Source organism: Eubalaena glacialis, chromosome 2 (genome assembly GCF_028564815.1).
Source record: "Eubalaena glacialis isolate mEubGla1 chromosome 2, mEubGla1.1.hap2.+ XY, whole genome shotgun sequence".
NCBI classification, from domain to species: Eukaryota; Metazoa; Chordata; class Mammalia; order Artiodactyla; family Balaenidae; genus Eubalaena; species Eubalaena glacialis.
Genome location: NC_083717.1, coordinates 107,789,648 through 107,805,440, shown reverse-complemented (window position 1 = coordinate 107,805,440; position 15,793 = coordinate 107,789,648). Strand labels below are relative to the sequence as shown.

The following is a 15,793-nucleotide window of genomic DNA, read 5'->3' as shown; positions in this document are numbered from 1 at the left end:
TTTGAATTCTTTTCAGCTAATGTCATACATGACATTCTAGAAATATTTCAGAAAGTAATCTATATTCTCATTCCTGACAAGCTAACACCTTTCCCAATTTAAGGTTTAAGATGTATGTATGTTGAACCAAATTTAGAAAGTTTACTTAATGCCCATAAGGAAGAAACAATCCAGAGTTTTGAATATGATTTAACTGTGTAAGGTAATCAAGAAAGATCCCTGTACTACAAAGCCACTGTCAAAATATAAAAATATGGAACAAGGTTGGAACCTAAGTAGAAAATACCAGATTGGTACAATTTCTAAATACTTAGAAACTTCATGTTGATTACTCCTGAGTTATAAAGCTGATAAAAACCTCAACTGATCTCTGATTCTAAAAATAATTACAGCTACAAAAGAAAAATACAACCCCAAATTTTAAATATCCCGACTATTATTGATTGCTCATAAACATAAATCCAAGTTAATTTTCAGCCCTGATGTAATAAGCATGTGGTTCTCTCCTACCTTCCATTCCAAATTATAATTTGGCTGGAAACACAGAACAATTTGTAATCACACTTACCACTAGAGCTTTCACAGAAGCTTTGAGAGGCATGGGCAGAGGCTTTCTCCAGTTGCTGGGCCCCTACACCTGAGTCCAGCTGCTTTGTATTAGCCATTTTTGAGTCTTCCCTTAATGTGCTAACTGTTGTCTCTTTTGGTTGGGTCTGCTGCATTTCCTGGTCAGGTCCTGGAGCATCATCTGTTCTCACTAAAGTCAAGGGAAGCTGCGAAGAGTCTGCCTCTACAGGTTCTTTTTCTACAGTCACTGATTTCAGATCTCCTTCATATTCTGCACTCTTTTCTTCTTGGGTATCTGCTCTATTCTCAGCACATGGTTCTATTTCTGGAGCATCATCCTCCCACAACTGAGAATCTGAGCATTTTTCCACTACCTCTAAAGGTTCAGAAGAAACATCAACTCTGGGAGATGGTTCCTTCACATCTACAATGACAACACTCGAGTCCTCTGAAGTAGCTTCTTCCCATGCTTCCTGATCCTTATGTTCCAATTCTTGGTCAAGTACTGGAAGCTTTTGGGGGGAATCAATATTAATCACACTGGTTTCAACTTCCATAGCTTCCTGGCATTCCTGTTTGGGGACTTCCTTTGGAAGACCCAGCCCCTGGGACTGAGTTTCAGTCAGAGAAAGGTGCAATGCAACACTCTCCATATTTTCTTCTTTGGGCTCCTCTCCTTGACTTTCACAAGGAGTCTCAGGGATTTCTTCCACTTCAGACCCTGAAGACCCCTCCTCTGGATGATGTTCTTTAATTTCCATAGCTTCCTCCTGATCTAACACACTAGAGAGTGCCTCAGATCGAGTAGCTGGAGAGGGAACTGCCTGACTACCTGAATCGCAAGTGAGATCAATACAAACGTCTTCCGCCACAGTCTCTTCTCTGCCTTTGCAACCATCAGCTAAAATACTAATGTCGTCTCTGCTTTCTGTGTTAACCCCCTTTGTTTTATCATCATTCTGATTCAGTTCTACTTGGCCATCTTGTGCTGGATTAATCAGGATACTATCATTTTCAGCAAGAACAAGTTTAGAATTGAGAACTGGAGACATGGGTTCAGTATCCTCAATCTGTGTGTTTTCTCCATCTTCATCAATCCTGTGAGAACTCAAGCTTTCTATCTTTGGGGACTGACTATACTCACTTGTAGAAAGCATCAACTTACAAGAATCCCCTGTCAAAGAAGGCCCAAGATCCTCAGAGGAATTCTTTGGTTCAGTCTCTGAAGTTTTAGAATACTCAACAGTCAAAGATGAACTATGCAAACCTCTATCCTTCTTCTCATCATTTGATCGTTCTTCCAAACTTGGAGATGGAATGAAAATGTCCTAGGGAAGAACAAAAAGACACAAATAATCATTTTGTCATAATCATATTTCTTTTATATCTAATCCTTCAATTCTAAAATTTCTAAATCAACTACACAAGAATTTTAAAACTCTACGGCCATAATCACCAGTCTTTTCATCAACACAAGTCACTGTTTAATGCCCTTCTTGTGAATCATTGATCTAGAATAAGCACAATCCAAACAAAAACCTAAAGGTATTAACTTAGGTAGGAAGACACTTAAATTTAACTGTACATCACTACTAAAATCATGTCATACACTTTATGATGGGCCCTCAATTATACAGGAATCATGTGAACATATGCCTACACAGTCCACTTCAGTTCTCACAAAGTGGGAATATATACAGGCATAACTCAGAGATACTGCAGGTTCAGTTCCAGACCACCACAATACAGCACGTCACACAAATTTTTAGGTTTCCCAGTGTACATAAAAGTTATGTTTACATTATAGTCTATTAAGTGTGCAATAGCATTATGTCTTTAAAAGATGTACATACCTTAATTAAAAAATACTTCATTGCTAAAAAAATGCTAAATGTCATCCGATAATGCTGGATTGCCACAAACCTTCTATTTGTAAATAACAAATTATCTGCAAAGCATAATAAAGCAAAGTGCAATAAAATGAGGTATGCCTGTCCTTATTTCACATCCCACTATTTCAAAATATGCTAGCATTCATAAAGATGTTAAAATTCAAAGTTTACAATAATATTAGTCAACAGATACCACTACATACCAACAAGGAAGGCTGAAAGTAGTAAGACTACATCCTGTTGGTGAGGATGTGAAACAACTACAACTGTCATACACTGCTGGTGGCAATGCAAAAGCTAGAGCCACTTTGGAAAACAGTTTGGTACTATCTTCTAAAGCTAAACATACATTAATATTACCATATGACTCAGAAATTGTACTTGTAGGTATTAACCCAAGAGAAATAAAATCATATGTCCACACAAAGATGTAGTATGCAAATGTTCACAGCAGTATTATTCATAATAGCCCAAAACTAGAAGCAACCCAAATGTTCATCAATTGGTGAATAAATAAATTGTGGATATCTATATTACAGAATACTACTCAACAATAAGAAGGATTAAAATATTAAAACTTGCCAGAATATGAATGAATCTCAAAAATATGCTAGGCTAAAGAACTCACACACAAAACACCATACACTTTTGATTCCAATTATATGAAATTTTTTTTTAAATTTTTGGCTGTGTTGGGTCTTCGTTGCTGCATACGGGCTTTCTCTAGTTGCAGAGAGCGGGGGCTACTCTTCGTTGCGGTGCGTGGGCTTCTCATTTCAGTGGCTTCTCTTGTTGCGGAGCACAGGGTCTAGGCACGGGCTTCAATAGTTGTGGCTCGCGGGCTCTAAAGCGCAGGCTCAGTAGCTGTGGCACACGGGCTTAGTTGCTCCACAGCATGTGGGATCTTCCTGGACCAGGGATCGAACCTGTGTCCCCTGCATTGGCAGGCAGATTCTTACTACTGTGCCACCAGGGAAGACCTATATGAAATTCTTGAAAAAATAAAACTATAGTGACAGAAGGCAGATGAATGCCTGCCTAGGGTAGAAGAGTGGATGGGGGCGTGGGGAGGAGGGATCAACTGCAAAGGATTATGAAGAAACTTTTTAGGGTGAGGAAACTGTTCTGTACTTTGATGGTGATGGTGGTTATACATTTGTATACAACTACCAAAATTCATCCAACTATACACTTAAAATGGCATTCTTATTTTATGTAAATAATACCTTAAAAAAAAGAAAATAACCCAAAGCTTAAATATGTTTTTATGTAAGAATTTACGTTTAATGTGTTATTTTGCCTAACATAAATGCTATAACACTCTAGACATAGCTGATAAGGCATTCATTTCCTATTTTTAAGGGAATGAGGAATCAAAATAGGTTGCCAAACATTCTGTATATTCTATAACTTCTGGTATTTCAATGTCTGGTGTTACTGTTTACACTTTCAGATTATAAAAATAGTCATAAATTTCAATCTGCTCATATACTCTGAGGCATGACTGAGTATAAATTGGTTCAACACTTCTAATGGCAATTTGGCAATACACGACAACAGCCTTGAAATTTTATATACCCTTTAGCCCAATAATTCCAGTTCCAGGAAATTATTTGATGAAAATACACTGGGATTTAGCTACAGTGCTTGCTGTTCAGTACTAAAATTATTATTTAGAAAAGGAAATAATATAAAATATCTTAAATATCCACTGATAGGAGATTCATTTAAAAATTATGATACACCTACATGATGGAATACTTTGTAATTACACAAAATTGTAGATGAATATTAAAGAATATAGAAAAACATTCAGGCTATGCATTAAATAGAAAAGTTTTTAGTTAAAAAAGTATATGACTATATATTTTATTGTGGTCTATACATTTTTATATAATTTTCAAGTTTTTTTAAGTTAATAAATATATACCATTAAAAAGTTATGAAAAATAAAACAAAAAAGTTACAAGCAATTAGTTGAGACAGGATAATTGATGATCTTATTTTCACTTATCTGTATATTATACACACTCTACAAGAAAAATGTATTTATTTTTCTTGTTGTAAAAAATAAGTCATTTTACAAAGGCTTATAGTTAAGACATTGCTAATAAGATTATAAATACCTTTTTAAAAGTCAAACTCATAAAATAACCACTTTAAAGTGAATATTTACAGTGTGCAACCACCACCTCTATCTACTTTGAAAACATTTTCATCACTTCAAAAGGAAACCTCACGGACTTCCCTGGTGGCATGGTTAAGAATCCGCCTGCCAGGCATATACCCTGAGAAAACCGTAATTCAAAAAGAGTCATGTACCAAAATGTTCATTGCAGCTCTATTTACAATAGCCAGGACATGGAAGCAACCTAAGTGTCCATCATCGGATGAATGGATAAAGAAGATGTGGCACATATATACAATGGAATATTACTCAGCCATAAAAAGAAATGAAATGGAGGTATTTGTAGTGAGGTGGATGGAGTTAGAGTCTGTCATACAGAGTGAAGTAAGTCAGAAAGAGAAAAACAAATACAGTATGCTAACACATATATATGGAATCTAAGGAAAAAAAAAAAAAAGGTCATGAAGAACCTAGTGGCAAGACGGAGATAAAGACACAGACCTACTAGAGAATGGACTTGAGGATACGGGGAGGGGGAGGGGTAAGATGTGACAGGGTGAGAGAGTGGCATGGACATATATACACTACCAAATGTACAATAGATAGCTAGCGGGAAGCAGCCGCATAGCACAGGGAGATCAGCTCGGTGCTTTGTGACCACCTAGAGGGGTGGGATAGGGAGGGTGGGAGGGAGGGAGACGCAAGAGGGAAGAGATATGGGAACATATGTATATGTATAACTGATTCACTTTGTTATAAAGCAGAAACTAACACACCATCGTAAAGCAATTATACTCCAATAAAGATGTTTAAAAAAAAAAAAAAAAAAGAATCCACCTGCCAATGCAGGGGACACGGGTTCGAGCCACAACTACTGAGCCTGCGCTCTAGAGCCCACGAGCCACACTACTGAAGCCCGCGAGCCTAGAGCCCGTGCTCCGCAACAAGAGAAGCCACCGCAATGAGAAGCTTGCACACCGCAAAGAAGAGTAGCCCCTGCTCACCGCAACTAGAGAAAGCCCGCGCGCAGCAACTAAGACCCAACGCAGCCATAAATAAATAAATAAATAAATTTATTAAAAAAAAAAAAAAAGGGACTTCCTTGGTGGCACAGTGGTTAAGAATCTGCCTGTCAATGCGGGGGACATGGGTTCGAGCCCTGGCCCAGGAAGATCCCACATGCCGCGGAGCAACTAAGCCTGTGCGCCACAACTACTGAGCCTGTGCTCAAGGGCCCGCGAGCCACAACTACTGAGCCTGCATGCCACAACTACTGAAGCCCGCACACCTAGAGCCCATGCTCCACAACAAGAGAAGCCACCGCAATGAGAAGCCCGCGCACCGCAACGAAGAGTAGCCCCCGCTCGCCGCAACTAGAGAAAGCCCGCGCACAGCAACAAAGACCCAACGCAGCCAAAAGAAATAAATTAAATAAATAAATTTAAAAAAAAAAAAAGAAAAAGAAAAAGAGAACAAAGAACAGATAACCACGATAAAATTTTGGAAGAGTGGTCATCTATCTAGCAGACTAGTGAAAACTGAATTCCTAAGACAGCAGTGGAGAAAGCCAAGAAGTAACCCAAATTACACCTCAGAACTACCATGTCCCAAAAAAAGATTCAGGACTTGGCAGTAGCCCAAGTAACTCTGGAAGTGGTGATGAGGGTTGTGCTAAAAACAGGAGGAGGACTGCCTGGAAATCTATTTAAGAAGCAGTTTAATCCCCAGATTCGCTCTTCCTGACCCTCCTCTGCCCTGGAGAGGGTAAAACAGAGCATCCCTGAACTGGAGGAAAAGACGCACAGTTATCAGAAAGTACCAGACTGAAAACAGGGAGATTAAATGAAAATTTACATATTGAATGGAACCTGCATCTGCCTCTCAACATCCCCAGTCCTCTTCCATCATAGATTTCTAAAGCAATGGCAGACAGGAGGGAACCTGAACAAGACAAGATAAATCAAGATACTGACATGACGGGACCCCAAAAATGGCCCTGCAGATCACACTACAGTAAATTCCAGACACATGAAGCACCAACTACCAATTCAGAACTTCTAATCAGTTTTCTGGAATTTCACTCTTAAAGCAGTCAGACAATCAAGGATTATTAGCAGACTCTTGAGGAAAGCCTCTTTAAAAGTCAAACATCAAAACTAACAAAACTAAAATCTATTTGAAGAAATAGTGACTATTGCAGGGAGAAAACTTCTCAAAAACTATTATTAATATCATTAAGGAGATAAGATAGTATACCCATGAAATGACAAAATGCTATTTTTTTTAAAAAGGGAGAACATTCAAGGAAAAAAAAAAAAAGAGTATAGAAATGAAAAACCCAAGAGTAGAAATTAATGTCTCAGAGAAAGTTAAAAAATGGTTGAACCTGGCAGTTGCACTCCTAATTATATACAAGAGAAATAAAAATACACATCTGTGCAAAAACTTGTGCACAAATGTACACAGCATTATTTACAATAACCAAGAAGGGGAAACAACCCAAATGTTCATCAACTGAGAAACGGATGAATAAAACGTGGTATGTACATACACAGTATTATTCAGAATAAAAAGGAATGAAGTTCTGATACATGTCAAAACGTGGATGAACTGTGAAAACATTACAGTAAAGAAACCAGTCACAAAAGACTACATATTGTATAATTCCACTTATGTGAAATGCCCAGGACAGGCAAATCCATAGAGACACAAAGTAGATTAGTGATTGACTAGGGCTGGGGGTGGAGGAAATGGGAGTGACTGTTAATAAGCATGGGGTCTTTTGTTGGGGGTGGAGGGGGAGCCTGATGAAAATGTTCTAAAATTAGACTCTGGTGAATAACTATACAACTTTGTGAATACACTAAAAACCACTAGATTATACACTTTAAAAGGGTGAACAACACGATTCATGAATTATATCTCAATAAAGTCAGGGTTTTTTTTAAGTTTTAAAAAAAAATAGTTGAAATCATCCAGAAAGTTAAACAAAAGGAGAGAGAGATGGAAAGTAGGACACAAAATAATAAAATTACAAGACTATTCTAGGAGTATGAATATCCAAACAATAGGTATTCCATTAAGAAAAAAAAAAAGAACAAAGGGGAAGAAATTAAATAATTAAATGTCCCTGAACTGAAGGGCTTGAGTTTCTAGATTGAGAGGGCTTACCAACACAATGAAGAAAAACAGACCTATGCCAAGGGTCTGGAAGTTTCAGAACACTGGGGATAAAAAGAAAAATCTACAAGATTCCAGTAAGGAAAAAAAACAGCTCACCTATTAAAGATCAAAATCAAACTGGCCACACTTCTCAACAGCAACACTGGAAGTCTGAAGATGGTAGAGCGATGCTTTCAAAAGTTTAAAGGAAAATTATTTCCAAGCTAAAATTCTATACTCCTACAAACTATGAATCATGTATGAGAGTAGAAAGTATGCTACTAAAGAACGTCCTCCATCAAAATGAGGGAGTAAACCAAGCAAGAAGACACAGAGCCCAAGAGGAATCCAACACAAAGACAGGTAAGGACACTCTCCAAAGACAATGAAAGGGAGGTGACAGTTATATACCAGGAATAGAAGGTAATAGCACAGATTAGAACTCAGGAGGCTCCAAAAGTGGTTTCTCCAAAATGAAGAAGTTTGAGGCCCCTGAACATCTTGAAAGGAGATTTTGACAACTGGTGGAAAGCCTAGGGTTGATCTAGTGAGAAGTTCGTGCGTTAAGGTAGAATAATGATTAATGCCCCCTTTCAATTTCAAAGCAACATTTTTAAGAAGTTAAAGACATAGTACAAATTATACTCCAATAAAGATGTTAAAAAAAAAAAAAGACATAGTACAAAATTCAAACATAAAAAGTACATCAAGATGTTAGATGACCCTGGAAATGTTCTAAAACTAGATTCTGATAACAGCTGCACAATTCTGTAAATTTACTAAAATATCACTAAACTATACACTTAAAATAGGTGAGTTTTATGGTTTGTAAATTATACCTCAATATAGTTGTTTAAAAAAAAAAGATGTTAGGAGGAAAAAACTTTTTCTATGATACTCACATGAGAAAACTCAGGCTGGGATGGAACAGGAAGTGACCCAGGAGTGAAGACTGGTGTGCTCTGAGATACCGGTGTTGAGGCTTGTGGTGATATAGTGGGCTCAGGTGGGAGAGGGGGGTTTTCTATCTCTACTGGTTCATCACCTTGGAGTTTCTTCTGAAAAGACTCTCTCCCTTCAGATAACACTGACATATCCATTGGCTCATCTAGTTTAAAACAGGAAAAACAAATTGAGAAATAAGCACTCATCAATACTATTCATGTTCCAATACCACTAATAACAATTATATTCAGATATTTTCATCCCTAAAAAAAAACAGTGACAATTTTCAGAAAAGCTGATAGGTTAATAGAAGATTGAGTCCTAGAAATCTAGCAACACTTTATTCCCCTGGGGGAGGGAAATCCACACTCCTAAAATACTCAGATATAGATTAAAATAGGGTTCATCTAGGGATACCCATCCATCCATATGATAGTAAATTAACTTGGTTCCTCTGAGACCCCTTCCTGATTATAGCTCAGTTTTCACATTTGCATAGGAACGCCCAGATTAATGGCACCTAATTTAACCACAGGCCTTGAAAGGCAGTGAACTTGTTCACCACTCTAAGTAAATATCTACATATTTATGAACTCATTTTATTTGCATTAACTGCTAAGTGCAGAGAGGTGGATGCCAGGACAAATAGAGAAGAAGGAAAAACAAAAATCTATCAATGACAATCAGCAATGATTTATCAAAGAACAAAGTACAGGACACTAATCCTGAGATAAATTGCTCAGGAGGGAAACATAAACACAAACAAAACACAAACACTGCTTTTCCTATAGTATCCTACCCACCTGTAGGCTAACAGGATCTTCCTCAGAGCCAGCCTAGCTTGCTAGGTATTTGATTCATCAACCCCTTTTCCCCTATCTTACAACTTGACCCCAAACAGGCTTCCTTTAGACCACTCTCACAAAGTACCTATGCCATTTAGTTTTTGCCTAAAATCCACATTCATGCTACCAGGTACCCGCCCCACCTCCACCTCAATACCTACCCCTGCTGCTTAGCTTGGCCTCAAACGCACACTCCACTGTAATGCTAGGTTTGGGAACTGATGCTATAGGCCTTTATTACACTACCACAGCTGTGTTAAGTATTTTCATTACACCTTTTGATCTTTATTGCCGTGACAAAGCACTTATTAAGGACTGTTCTAAGCACTACATATAAAAAGGCTTTAGGTTAATATTCTTAGACAACAACAACAAAATACAAAAAGCATACACAGTTGCACAGTTATGCACATATTAAGCAAATGCATTAAATCTAAAATATAATTGACAAAGGAAAATACAATGTTACATTGTATTGAAAAAAAAAGAACACTGAATCATATACATAACATGATCCCACTTGTGTAAACATACTTCTTTATATTTATGCATAGAAAACACACTGAAAGGAAACACACATATCCAAATACTAATTATATCTGGACTGTGGTATCACAGGTGATTTTTATTTTCTTCTCATTACTTTCCCATATGCTTTCCAAACTTTCTGCAGTAAGTACTAATTATGTTTACAGTCAGGGAGAAAGCATTTTTAATATAATTATTTTTATATATCTTCAGTGTTCACACTACAGATAGAAAAAATGGTTCTAAGGATATGCCAAACTTAACTTGCATTAACAGCATTTTTCGTAGAATGGATTCACTTTTATTTTTCACTGAAGATATCACTAATCATGTTATGCTTAGAATGATATTAGTCCATTTGGATACCTACATTGATTTTAAGAGAAAATAGCCAGACACAAACTTTGTGACAGAAGAAAGTCTAAGATTAAATTTTGTCATGGGTAAATGAAAACCCATGAGCACAGGCTCTGGAGGCAGCTGCCCAAGTTCAAATCCTGCCTCTAAGACTTAGTTGTGAAATCTCTCTGTGCCTCCATTTTCTCATCTGTAAAATGGGGATAAAAGTAACACCTACTTCTTAGGACTGTTGTGAGGATTTAAAAAAAAAAACAAACAAAAAAAGAAACAAAGAGAAGAACCTAGAACAAAAGAGAAGCAAAAAGAACAGGGCCTGGCATAAAATAAGTGTTCAATAAATATTAGCTATTGTACCATTATTGATATGTGAAAGAATGAAAAGGAAAAAAATCATGGAATTTATTGGAAAAGGCTTTGTAGAAGTAGGAAAAATTTAGAAATATCTTGAATGACTGGATAGGAGACTAGAACAGAGCAAAAGAGGTTTAGATAATGACATAAATTAAGTAAAAAGAAAAACTTTCTTGTGAATAAAGTAATATAAAATTACTAGGTCCTCAATGGAGGAAGGGAATTAAGTCAAAATTTCTACCACCTGCTCCTAACCACTCTTTGGCTAAAACTGCTTTGATAATAGCAGAAATAACCTATAAAGAACAAAAGAAACAATTTTTGGTTCCCTCTGACCAGTAACATGTTACCATGCTGCTGGAGACTATTAGGCCAATGGCAATAAAGGTCTTCATTATACTATTGATAATTCATTTGAGTTCAACTTGAACAATTTTCCCTTAAGGGTCTTTTCAAAAATTAAGTTGTCAATACAGAACTCTCAGAAGAATCAGTGCTAGAAGAGTAAAGAACTGAGGAAAGCACTTAACACTAGGCCACTCCCCTGAAGCTTAGACATGAGTCCTAGCGAATAGCTGAGGTCACAGTGTTCTAACATGTAAAGGAACAGTACACTTCACAAGGCAGAAGAAGTGCTGCCCCTCTTCTAACCTGAGATCAACAGACAGATCAAGAGAGCTCACCTTTTCTCCCTTCTTGCTCTGTGGGACTGCTAGGAACGATAAAGGGGGTAGATCGGAAGGCGTCAGGGGAAGGAGCAACAAGGTCTGAGGAATTCCTTTATACAAAGAGAGAGCCACAGGTTATTTTACCACAGCTACAGCTTCACACTTGCTTTCTACTTCCTAACAGCAAAAATATCTATAACTCATTCAAGTACTTATTAGTGCTTCTCTCAAACAGCTAACCGAGGTTGGTAGAAGAGCCATGAACAATACTTCAATAACTATTTCTCACACCAGACATATCCAAAATTAGAATTTAAAAAAAAAAAAAAAGATTAAGGGAAAAGCCATATGATTACAAGAGAAAGTAAATGACCAGACACAAGGACATCATGACTGAAAAGCAGGATGAGATAGTGCTAAAAAAATTAATTCATCTGCAGATTTGAGACAAATATTTACTCCATTTTTTGCCTATTATGAGAAAGATCATGCACATTCTTATTAAAAAAAAAAAAAAAAAAAAAGCAACCTCTTTGCCCTAACACGGATAAAGAAATCCAACTACTGTCAACTCTAGCATAACCTCTTCTGCACCCCTATGCCATTAAATGGGAAGAACTGCTAGCCAAATGGAGCAGCAGGCAGCTTGTTTTTGGACACGTAACAGTCTCTAAATAACTGGGCAGTCTCTTTCCTGGTGAAACCTTCAGGCTACAATTTTAAAATCTCCAAATGGGAAAGCAGATCTACCTGCCTTCGATAATTCCACTAAGTTCTTATTCCCCAAAATTCTTAAGCCTAGAGTTTACTTTTCAGTTTCAAAAAGACTTCTGGACTACCAACTTTAGCTCTTTCAACCTTAGCCTAAAACCATCAGGCACATGTTTCCTTGAAAGGGTTATTTTAGGCTTACTTACGTGGAAAGACTCTCCTGAACAAGAGACCTCTGACCAGAGAGCTGCAGGAGGTGCAAAGTGGTGGCAGGTGTGGAAGCCAAAGAACACCCACCTTCCTCCCTTGAAGGAGTAGAGCAACCATCAGACGCTGAGAAAAAAAAAAAATTCTAGTTGCATTTACTTCTCATATTGACATTACTGAACTGTCAAAAAAAACAAGACACTCAGTAGTACAAAAAGCGTAATATTCATATCCACCCATGTTCCAAGAGGGCAGAAACTGTTTTCTAACTGCAGTACAATTAGTGGAATGCCACGCTAACACAAATCTTGAGTGACCACTAAACAACCTCTCCCTAATGAATTATGGGTTTCTTTTATAAAGAATTGACAAAAAGAACTCCTTAGTCCTTTCTGTCATGATCGAAGCCTGGAGAAGAAAAGCCAGGACGCTTAAACCTCTCCTTGGCTGCTCTTCTTTCTTGTGAAGTTTCTATTATAAGACAGCAAGCGAGCCCTTTATTCCAAGGTCTACCTAAGGTGAAGTAAAGCTCATGCCATGATGCAGATGGGAGAAGTCAAAACGATGTGCATGACACCTGATGATATGAATGCAGCAATTTTCATGATTAGAACCTGGGCTCCTCAAAAGACAGGAAAAATAATAAAGCGTAAGTAAAAGGATATATGAGCAGCCTTTACTGATTTATACTATGAAGAGGCTCCTGTTGGTCCCTTCTCCCTAGCAACAAATGGAGTATCAGCTGTATTAACTGCAAGAATAAAGAAATTTCTTAAGTACAACCTTGTGGCTTTAATGAGAGACCAGAAAAGGTTTCTTGGTGATGCTCTGTATGTCCTGCACACATTCACAGCATAGTACAGGACTATAACCTTCTCTTCCTCCCTACTTACAACCAATACATCATATTTTGCTGATTGTTACTGACGCTTTCTGGCTCTGTGAGGTTGCAGCATGGGGCACTGGTGGGGGTTAATGAAAGGTGAAACAAATACCATTCTAGTCTTCTAAAGGTATTATGTTCTTTCTGCTGGACCATAACTTCCTATTTGTGGCAGAGGAACTAATAAACAGATGAATAAGTAGACTGTTACCCAGGTGAACATGAAAATCTTCATTTAATTATTGTGATATTTAAGATTTGAAGACTTATGATAACAGAAATAGTTACTCTGCCCATAACATTAAATCTGCCATATTATTAGCTAGTATTCTTCAATATCTCCATTTCCAAAAGAGAAAGAAAATTATGCTAACACACGTTAAATAGCAATTATTTCCAAAAAGCCCTTCTCATTAATCAGCTAGAAATGTACTTTCCTTCCATACCACAAACAAGTCTGCACACCTATAAAGTGCCTTGTGACTTAAAACAGTAGCCTCAGAACAGAAATAAAAGTTTAGATCTTCAGAAAAGAAGAGCTACGGCAACTAATTACTCTTTGTACCTGTTTTATTGCTCTGGTCAAACAAGTCTTCCTGAGTTGACAAAACCTCAGGCTCTGGTGACTTCTGAATCTGCATCCCACCTTCCAGAAGTTCTTGAACAGATATTTGTTCTTTTGTTTCCACAGCAGCAAGAGAGCCTTTGGGACTAGCAGGCATGTCCTCTGACCTAGGAAATTCATATCGCCAGGAGAAAAAGTTACTATGTTCAAAGGCTTTCATCTTTGAACAAAGAAGCATTTCCTGTTTTGTGTGTTTTCCTTTTTTAATTTCAAAACTTCCAAAAACTATTTATTAAAAGTGAAATAAGCTACACTTTATAATGACGCAAAGCCCTCAGCCCATTTCAAAGTGTGTCTCAGTCTCTCACAAAGCAATACCTCTTTTCCACTCTGCTCACTGCAGTGTTGCATGCTGTCCAAGATTTCTGATAAGTGAGTTAGGGATTTCTGTTACATACGTTGTTATCTAGAGGTGCATGAAGGAGTGTGACCCAGACCACAACAATGCCAGAACGAACAATGACCTCCCACAGAAAGGGCTTGGATGTAAATCATCCTCTGCACCAGCCACACACGTTATCTTCTGCTGACCTTTTTGATCTGATCTACTCAACCCAAGCCCCAAACCAAGACTCCTTCACACAAATACTACTTACACATGTAAGACACTCACTGCTGGCTCCTTTCCAGAGACTTAGGAGGTTCACCTACTCTACCATTCCCCAGAGTAAACAGGATAGCAAAACTACCTAGAGAGTAATTTCCTAAGGAAAAGCGGAAAAAGTCAGCCCCCGTTAAGCTGAGTGTTTTGCATTAGAAAGACAACTTCTCTTGATATTCAACTTTGTTCAGTACCCCATTCCCCACTGTTTCTACTGAAGGAAGAAACAAAAGAATACTAAATGTTTACTCATTCCCTCCTCCAAAATGGAAACATCCCACTTGTCCTCTGCCATATCTAAACTTGGGGTATTGACCAGAGACAATGCTGTTTTGGATACAACAATCACCATAGGCAGAACAAAGGTATACTGACCAATTCCCACCAAGTTAAGAGCCTGAAAGACACGGGAAAAGAATACCTCACTATATATCTATGCCATAAGCTACCAGATGCAGGATACCTGAGGATCCAACGCAATCTGGGTGCTCCTCAAGTATAAAAACAGTAGACTTTCAAATATAACATTCTTGTGACTCTTACAATACCAGAGAAGCTAGAAAGACATCCCACAGAGAGACAGTGCCTCTGCAGACAAAGAACAGAGAGGAGGAGTAGCAACCAAAGATTAAGGGGTCATCCTTACAGTTAGAGCAGCAATAAATTGGGTTTGTAATATGCCTAAAGATAAGGACACAATGAGAATTCATAAACAATAAATGTTTCTACTGGACCATAAATACGCCCAGGGCAAGGGGGAAAAAAAAAAATCAAGAATTTCTAAAAATGTTTCCACCTGGCCAAGTGAAATGAGTGTAACCCCATAGATAGCAGAAACCCAAAAATACTTCCTAGAAAGAACTTGGTTTACCTTGCAGGTGGTGAATTTTGCTCTTCTACCACAGGTACATCCTTACTGGGCTGTGCTGCCACAGGGATATCCTTGCTGGGCTGTGCTGCCATGGGGCTACCTTCATTAGACTGTTCTTCATGCTTAATTGCTTAAAGTTTTAGAAGACGATAGGAAGGAGATATTTAATTTTTCAAAGTACTAGAAGTAGTCCCAAATGCTTTTTAAAAGGCAAAGATTTTAAAGAAAGAAATACAAACTGAAAATATATACAGGCATCATTCCAGAAAGGAAAATAACCAATTACCCACTTACAAAAAACCTTAGTATGCAAGCCATCAACTGGCAAGTACTCGCCAGACAACTCTACAACCTTACTATACTAATTTAGATTATATTAACTTAGATAGCTATAAGATATATCAAGGAAAAAACAACTAGCTCTAGCATGGGAGGAAAATACTTATAAA

General features: G+C 37.7%; 1 protein-coding gene across 2 annotated transcripts in view; it reads right to left on the bottom strand.

The window, feature by feature from the left end:
* Positions 1 to 15,793, bottom strand: part of TP53BP1 (tumor protein p53 binding protein 1) — a 75,883-nt gene that overhangs the window by 50,272 nt on the left and 9,818 nt on the right. For both annotated transcript variants that reach the window (XM_061180387.1, XM_061180388.1), the window contains exons 7-12: positions 15,345 to 15,474; positions 13,813 to 13,979; positions 12,364 to 12,490; positions 11,462 to 11,556; positions 8,652 to 8,857; positions 569 to 1,895 (exon numbers count right to left, since the gene is read on the bottom strand). In XM_061180387.1, the coding sequence (XP_061036370.1) occupies positions 569 to 1,895; positions 8,652 to 8,857; positions 11,462 to 11,556; positions 12,364 to 12,490; positions 13,813 to 13,979; positions 15,345 to 15,474 (2,052 nt within the window). The remainder of the gene's footprint in view (positions 1 to 568; positions 1,896 to 8,651; positions 8,858 to 11,461; positions 11,557 to 12,363; positions 12,491 to 13,812; positions 13,980 to 15,344; positions 15,475 to 15,793) is intronic.